We start from the raw sequence: 8929 nt of genomic DNA on the forward strand, positions 1-8929 counted from the left end.
TATCGTACTGCCAATCCGGTCCTGGTATCGTACTGCCAATCCGGTCCTGGTATCGATCGAAACTGCATGGCTGCCTCCCGATGATTGGAGTAGCTGGAGGGGTTGAGGACGCTCCAGTGGCGCTCCGTAGATCTACCGAGTACATGTAGTTGCTTCATCGCTAGTTTCACACCACAGTCTGTTGCACTGTGCGTGATGTCTGTCACTGTTCACTGAGGAGGGAGTCTACCGTAGACCTACAAAACTAACGCGTTACTTCAAACTAAACTTTCGCCGAGTAGAAATACACTGTAGGAACACATTTCACTACTCCCTAGCCTAAGCCCTGCTCCTCGCCATTTCTCACAGTCTTTAGTTTTCAGTCGTACAATGATTATGTCAATGGCCACTCTGTGCTTGGTTCGCTTGCACTGCTGTTCCACTTTCAGACGAGGAGCTGGTTTCGGCGGTACGCGGTGTAGTGGAAACATGATGGAAGTTTGGGCTTCTCAGTGTGCATTGTTTTGTAGATGTACCGTTTTCACTGTGTCCTTGCGAAATTATTCGTCCTGTTCGTTCCCGGACCAGCGCAAGGAAGTTAGTTAGCGAACTCGACACTGTCATGTCTTCAACTCTAGGCTAAGATAATCTTCAAGCCAAGGCTTTGTGGGAAGTGGTCTACGAATATAAATAATACAAGGCGGAAAAATGGAGCAGACTGCATTCGACGCTACGACTACCTACTGTCCTTCAAGGGACGTCGCCAGTGAACAATAACGATGCTCGCTAGTTGTCGGGCAGGGGATGTTCAGGTCCAGTTGCTGGGTGTGTGCGCTTGTATGGAAGCCTGCCAAGTGCGCTTATGAAGAATGTGCGCGACTGAAAGGTGAGTGTTGCCTGTTGGGAAAAGTACCATGCTTGTCGGATTGCGGAGTACAGCTCAGCTGCTGTACGTAATCGTTGGGAATGTGAGGACAGACAACACCAGACCACACCACAGCGAAGCTAGAACAGACGTCAGAGCAATTTTACATGGCTGACAATCGTAGAGCTTACGAAGGTCATCCTGGAGCGCGCTTCTAGACTAAAGTCACAGTCAGCTGTTTTGCCACAAACATTTTCTCCTTCTGCCTTCCTGTCGTAAAGAGCTCTGAAGGAACACAGTAAATAAGTATTATCTCGTGCCTCTACTAGCACCACATACACATACATACATCAGGGGCGTCGGAAGGTATTTTAGTGTGGTACGGTCAGCCATCTGAAGTACAATTTACTCGTGGGGGAGTGGTGGCTGAGCCGAAAAGTTTGGAAATTTAGAGTCCAGATCAGGGCATTTTATTGATTCACGGGGTACCTGGGGCAAAAAGTGGTACGGTCAATACCGTAGTGACCGTACCGTGTCCGACGCCCCTGCACATACAGTCGTACGTACAAGTCATGTATATCATGGTGTACATGCAGGTCAAATGCATTGTGTGGTCCACACCGAAAGCCAAACCACTGCAATGATTATGATTGTGTGCGTGTGTGTGTGTGTGTGTGTGTGTGTGTGTATATGTGTATGTGTGTGTGTGTGTATGTGTGTACTGTGTGTGTGTGTGTATGTGTGTACTGTGTGTGTGTGTGTGCGTGTGTGTGTGTGTGTGTGTGTACGTGTGTGCATGTGCGTGTGTGTACTGTGTGCGTGCACACAAGCTGTAGACAGCCGGCATATTCTGTGTACTGTGACACATGCTGCTGTGCCAGCTAGGTCCACCCAGGCGTACAGTACTGTCGGTCGCCGAAGAACTGGACGGGGGTCAGCCTCCTAGCCTAGACCGTTCTTATTTTCATGGATTACAGTCTATGCACTGTTGAGTCACCGTGTATACATTGGTATGCTGTGCTTGGTGAAATTCTAGCCTGGTCGTTCTTCCGCGCCCGGCAGTACTGTAAGCATGGCTACAGTTAGATGTTGAGTTGATGCCGGTTTTCCCGTAGTCTTCTCCAGTTCCCGGTGTACTTGTGTGACTGGTGTACCGTGTAGGATGGCAATGCCGAGTGACTGACGGAAAGCAAGGCTAAAACTCTAAATGTACATTTACTGCTTACTGTATACTGGTGTTCTGCTGCAGATGGTAGGCCGAGGAATAATGTCAGCGATGACGTTCCTGCTTTTCCTCATCACTGTCATCACTCTACTCCACCTTCCCGGCATGACCTGGGCGCAGCAAAACTCACAGCAAACCACTTCTACGGCGCCGAGCACTAATGGTGAGCAAAAGGTGACCGTACTGTTCTTTGTCCCATGCTACAGTCACTATGGTATTGACCCGTAGCGCTGTTTGTCCCAGCTACCCCGTAAATCCACTCTTTGTCCCAGCTACCCCGTAAATCCACTCTTTGTCCCAGCTACCCCGTAAATCCACTCTTTGTCCCAGCTACCCCGGAAATCCACTCTTTGTCCCAGATACCCCGGAAATCCACTCTTTGTCCCAGCTACCCCGTAAATCCACTCTTTGTCCCAGATACCCCGTAAATCCACTCTTTGTCCCAGCTACCCCGTAAATCCACTCTTTGTCTCAGATACCCCGTAAATCCACTCTTTGTCCCAGCTACCCCGTAAATCCACTCTTTGTCCCAGATACCCCGTAAATCCACTCTTTGTCCCAGCTACCCCGTAAATCCACTCTTTGTCCCAGCTACCCCGGAAATCCACTCTTTGTCCCAGATACCCCGTAAATCCGCTCTTTGTCCCAGATACCCCGGAAATCACTGAAACGTACTGATTTGGGCTATAGATTTCGAAAATGTTGAGAGGAGCCACCCAATCCCACGAGTAAACTGTACATCAGGTGGCTGGTGCAAAGACAATAACAAACACCCTGTGCCAAGTGGAATCCCGAATGGACAGGACATGTTTTCGCACACCGACGTGCTGTGGATCGAACCTGCATCGCTGGATCAAGCGGAATCCTGTGTCATATCAGGACAGTTGCCGCTGCATCAAGGGGAACCGTCTGGTTAGGGCAGGTTTACTGTTTCCCCATTGGCGGCCTGAGCATCTTATCACAGGTTTTTTTACTTATTTTTTAATATAATTACACTACCGTGCTGGCAACTGAAATCCAACCCCCGAGCGATGCGTTCACATTCTAGCGGTCTCTATTTCGCAGCTTTACTATCCCGTGTTGGGTCCTTGTGATGTGAGCGCACCGCTCAGGCCAGGGGTCGGATTTCAGTTTCCGGCGCTGTATGTGCGCATCCTTACAAAATAATGCACAAAATATGCAAGGAGAGAAAAATGTAACTAAATGCCCATCTTGGGGTTTGAACCTAGGAATCTGTATCAACACAAGCTCTACAAATAAATACTCTTTTACTGCGAAAAATATACTATATGAGCCCCGGCCAGCGAAAACCAGCACTTGTGTACTTGATATCAATCATCAAAATGTGACGTCAAAGTTTGGGACGCGCAGTGAGGTGGCTTTTGAAGATTCTTTTTCGATCGAGTGGGTGTCTTTGTTGTCAAAGGAGTTTCAAGTGTCTTCAAATGTCTCTGGTCAATTGATTTTAGCGCTAGGTGAGAGCTCGTCACAGGGAGGTTGAGTTTAGACACAGCGATGACGACAGGTGTCGCGACAAGGACTTAGGTCCAGAGTTGTCAGCGTGAGACACCCTGTACGAAGCGGCGCTGAAAGTTAGTTCGCGATCGGAATTATTTCTTTGGTGGCGATCTCGCTGAGTTTGTCCAGCAGTGGTGAGTCTCATAATGCATAGCAACAAAGAGCCCTCATAAAATCGACACTGGATACTGGTGGCGACGATAGTCAGCGCTGGAGTAAAAGCGACTGCGAGGAAAAGCTGAATGTCGACCCGCTGAGCGATCCGTATTTCTACATCGACAAAAATGATGTTGCAGACACTGATGGAGGGCTTCTCACGGCGCAAAACAGAGCGTAGTATTATCAGTACTCGACCTTGCCAGACGACGCCAAGCTGGCTGCTGCCTGTGCTGAGAAAAGGGATCCCTAAAAAGCCGGCTGAAACCGGCTGAACGCTTTGGGGCAACATCTTCACGTGCTACAAAACGCGAGTATACGCTCGTATCATTGAAATACAATTATGCTGAAATCATGGTCTGAGTGAAAGTGTGCAAGGGAGTGGATGTCAGTGGTATTGGTCAGTACATCTATCAGTATGGCAAGCTTTGGGACAACGCTCAAACTGCCACCACAGAGGTCCCTGAACACAATTTGGAAGGCCAGCCACCAATCATCGTTTTGCACTCTGGTGTTGTAAAGAAGGTAGTGGTGTATACAGAATATCGTCACACTTCTGAACTACTCATGCCTGCAGCCCCAAGAGGGCAAGCCTGACTTGCATTCTACTTACTTACATGTACCTGTTCCACATCACAATTAGAAACTGTAGGATCAACTTACTTGCATGGAGTCACTAGGCATGGATGCTGCGCGAACTGTACTGAATCTTGACCTGTGTGACGTCAAACTCTATTTTCCATGCTTTCGCTTATCAGATTGTCACCAAACTTGATAACTTGAATGATTAATAGTGTAGAATCAATTTCGAGCGAACAAATAATTTTTGAAAAAATTACACATGTTCAGGTTTCTGCTGGCTGGGGCTCATATATCAAAATGCAACTCCTACAGTTCCACTGAGCGCGTTCGATTATGCCCACGAATCGATGTTGAATCCATTCATGAATAACTACCCCTGGCTCTTCACACCGTCCCATGTGAATAGGGTGAATGGATTCCGAACCGATTCCAGGGCTCATGGCATGAAATCGAACGACGAGAGATTCCGTTCATAGATCGTGTCGTAGCATTAATCGAACGCACCCAGTCAGCAGTGTACATGCACGATTAGGCCAGCACCGTGCAGCAGCAGCGCCAGTGGCCGGTCAGGCGACCGCAGACCCCGTATTGCCTGGCACAGCAGCACCACGTGTGTACCAGTGCAGTGCCTGGTCTATAGCTAGTTTATCCAGCTTTTCCTAAGTACATGTACAGGTAGTGCGTTTCAAAAGTATAGACCTCTAGACTTGTTTTGAATAATTCAAATTTGGTTTGAGCTTTTTGAGAAATTTCTTCGGAATATTACTCAGGCAGCTCACGCAATTTTTCTGATATAAATTTCTAAGCGATTGGATAACAGACGCCCAATTTCGAAAAATTTATGCACAAAGTGATCACAGATTTTATGTGATATAGATGCTGTCCTAACGGTTTTTTGAAACCAGAGGTCTGGACTTTTGAAATGCACTTTAGTAGATGTGCTTGCTGGCCGTTGACCGTATTTCATTCAGCCATGCTAGATCAACTCACAGGTAAGGTTTGCCTAACCTACATGATATTGGAGCTATCACTGGTACCAGGGGAGTCCCCTTTTTAGGGGGTGCATGCCCCCCCCCCCCCATGTATGTGTAAGATGGCTGGTGCATGTCATTCATGGTAGGCTTATGTGCATGCTGAACCTACTTAGGTCCAACATTTTTGGGGCACGGGGGGGGGGGGGAGGAGGAGGGTGCACGTGCCCCCCCCCCCCCCCCCCCCCGGGCCCCGTGCGGGCTACACACCTGAGAGTGCATTACTACATGTACTAGTAAGTGAAGATGATTGCCGATGTACTATGTACTATGTACTGCTGTGTTCCTTCAATGTCATGCTCGGCGTCAGATGATCCCCCGTTCACAGCTACTGCTGCAGCAAATTCATCTAGGTCAATTATCATCAAAATAACCGTAAGCAATTGCCGTATTTAAAGTTCCGGAGTAAAAGCTACACTTTAACACCAGTAATTCACCAACAAAAAGTCAGTGCGGCTTCTACTATGACGGTCAAGTTGGGGTAGATGTCTCTGATGCCAAAGTACTTTTCGCAATGCAATCCGATTGTACTTGGAATATTCTTTTGTCGATTGTTTCTGCACTCTCTCTCTCTCTCCCTCTGCCTTCCCCTTTTTCTTACTGCTGGTCCATTCAACAAACAATCCAGTATTTACCCTATATTGCTCCCTCTCCTTCTCTGCCTTTCTTTGTTTCTGTGTGTGTGAGTCTATATCACTCTCCGTCCGTCCGTTCGTCTGTCTGTCTGCATGTGTATCTTGCTGTCTTCCTCTCTCTCTCTCACTTGCTTCTTCTTCTTCTTCTCATCCTCTCTCTCTCTCTCTCTCTCTCTCTCTCTCTCTCTCTCTCTCTCCCTCTCTCTCTCTCTCTCTCTCTCTCTCTCTCTCTCTCTCTCTCTCTCTCTCTCTCTCTCCCTCTCTCTCATTCTCTCTTCTCCTCTCCTAGATTCCAAAGGACTCGCAATACGCGGCAAGTGCTAAATTTGACATACGTTTCTGGGTAAGGAACTGTCATGCTCTAAGCTGTCCGTGCAACGGCTACATTTGCCACTTCGCTGGCGGGTCGGACTATACCACAGTTGGTAAGCATGAACCCTATGGCCACAGAAACCTCTCAGTCTAGTCCATATTTGGCATGTTTGTCCTACACTATAGGGCAAGTGTGTAGCATTGCCGCTAGAGGTGGTCCGGCCGGATGGGTCTGGGGGTTATCCCGCCGGAAATTTTTGAAATTAGGGTGCAAAATCCTGCATTCTGGGCACTTTTAGCAGCACTGTGTTTAAAAAAAAGTGGTCCCGCCAAAACCGGACCGGCCGGACCGGCTGCTACGCCCCGGTAGGGCCGTGTGTTATCCTCAGAGTATACAGATTCCACTCAGTTCTCCCCTCCACTCAGTTCTCCCCTCCACTCAGTTCTTCCCTCCACTCAGTCATCGATCACACTACTGTATTACAGGTGGAATCCTGATAATTCGAATATGGCTTAATTCGAACATACCGCGTAATTAGAAGTTTTTCCAGGACCGACTTCTGTCAATACGATTCCCACATAAAAAGTTCTGATAATTCGAACCTCGAACCGGATATGTCCGGTTAATTCGAAGTTCCACAGATTTCACTTACATAGAAAATTTATGGGATTTGTGCTGATAATTCGAAGTTAGCAAAGTGTAATTCGAAGTTCACTGTACACTGTACTGGTCAGTTCAGTTTGCATGAGCAGGCTGTGCTGGTCAGTTCAGTATCCGTGAAATCTGTGTCTAAGGTCCATAGCGCAACTCTGCGTGACCATGGGAGCATTTTGACATACATATTGTGTTGTTGGGTCATGTTTGGATAATTAGAATGTCCGGGTAATTCGAAGTTTTTTTCGTGGCATTTGGAGGTTCGAATTATCAGGATTCCACCTGTAGTGATACACACAGCACTACCCAAAACAGATTTTTGAAGCCAGTGACGGTCGGGCCTGGCCCGAAATTTTGATAGACACTGTGTGCAATACAGATGGTGGGCAACAAGGGTGGGGGGGGGATAGGCAATCCTTTCCTAGTTATACACAATCGGGAGAGATGTTGTTTGAATCATTTTCATGTAACATAGTACAACACGAACTGTCCCGTTACTAATAATTATTTCCTAGTTCTCTTTGTGTGTGGACCAGGGCTTTGATTATTGGAAGTGTTGTTTGTATTGCAGTGTATCATGCATGCTTGAAGGCATAATTATAGTGTATTGCAGTGTATCATGCATGCTTGAAGGCATAATTATAGTGTATTGCAGTGTATCATGCATGCTTGAAGGCATAATTATAGTGTATTGCAGTGTATCATGCATGCTTGAAGGCATAATTATAGTGTATTGCAGTGTATCATGCATGCTTGAAGGCATAATTATAGTGTATTGCAGTGTATCATGCATGCTTGAAGGCATAATTATAGTGTATTGCAGTGTATCATGCATGCTTGAAGGCATAATTATAGTGTATTGCAGTGTATCATGCATGCTTGAAGGCATAATTATAGTGTATTGCAGTGTATCATGCATGCTTGAAGGCATAATTATAGTGTATTGCAGTGTATCATGCATGCTTGAAGGCATAATTATAGTGTATTGCAGTGTATCATGCATGCTTGAAGGCATAATTATAGTGTAGTGTGACTAGCTCTGTAGGAAAGTTAATCACTCAAAGCACTCACGGGGTGGCATACAGACTGTGACTTTGTACTATTTTCATGCGCTGCAACTTTTAATTGTCTGTGTTCTCTGCTGTCGTCACTGCTGTGCATGTGTGTGTGTGTGTGTGTGTGCGTGTGTGTATGTGTGTGGTGTGTGTGTGTCTGTGTGTCTGTAATGTGTGTGTGTGTCTATGTCTATGTGGGGTGCGGTGTGTGGTTATAACGTTATCATATGTGCTCATGTGTACATGTATGTGTGCGCTCATGTTTTCCCATACATGCATATTTTCCAAAGGACATGGCGTGAGGTCAATAAAAATTGATCATCTGAGGAAGTACACCTCCTATAGTTTAACCGTCCAACACCGCTTTAAACCCTCGAAACGCTTCGAACTGGATGTCACTACTCTGCCAGACAGTAAGTTTTATAAACATGTACATTCCACTGTAGGACTACCCGCTCACCTTCCTCTTCCAGCCCCTCCTTTCCTGCTCCCTACTCTTCCGCTTGCTCCTCTTCCATTCCCGACATTTTTCCCGTGTTTCTCCCTATTTGTCTCACTCTTTCACTCTCGCAAACTATTTCTCTAAGTCTCTCTCACACTCACTCCCTCACGGACTCTCCTCCCCCTCCATTCTCTCTCTTCTACTTCGTCTTCAGATCAGCACATATGCGTGTGGGCATCAGTCTGTTGTCACTGTCTGTGCGTCTGCAGTTAAAACTGTCAGTACCTGTTTTCTCCGAGTCCATCTAGCCATTTAACCTCTTTCTAGTGTGTTAGTGTATTTGAAGTAGACCAGGGACTGCGAGGAGTGGCTTGTTCAAGAGTATTCTTCTGGGTGTGCTTCTGGGAGGATGGCGAACACATGTTTGATTGCCTGGTCTAGCTGACCCCTGGGTTTTCTTTCTCTCAATGTTCA

General features: G+C 46.8%; 1 protein-coding gene across 1 annotated transcript; it reads left to right on the forward strand.

The window, feature by feature from the left end:
• Nucleotides 1-297: 297 nt before the first annotated feature.
• LOC135830816 (uncharacterized) lies at nt 298-8426 on the forward strand (the record flags this gene model as incomplete). Its single annotated transcript, XM_065343025.1, is given in 5 exon segments — nt 298-865; nt 2094-2232; nt 5667-5731; nt 6281-6416; nt 8304-8426. Coding segments are annotated over 4 exon segments (463 nt in total), but the record flags the coding sequence as incomplete, so codon positions are not given.
• Nucleotides 8427-8929: the final 503 nt, after the last annotated feature.

This window comes from Sycon ciliatum, unplaced genomic scaffold, assembly GCF_964019385.1.
Source record: "Sycon ciliatum unplaced genomic scaffold, ocSycCili1.1 SCAFFOLD_2473, whole genome shotgun sequence".
Classification (NCBI taxonomy): domain Eukaryota; kingdom Metazoa; phylum Porifera; class Calcarea; order Leucosolenida; family Sycettidae; genus Sycon; species Sycon ciliatum.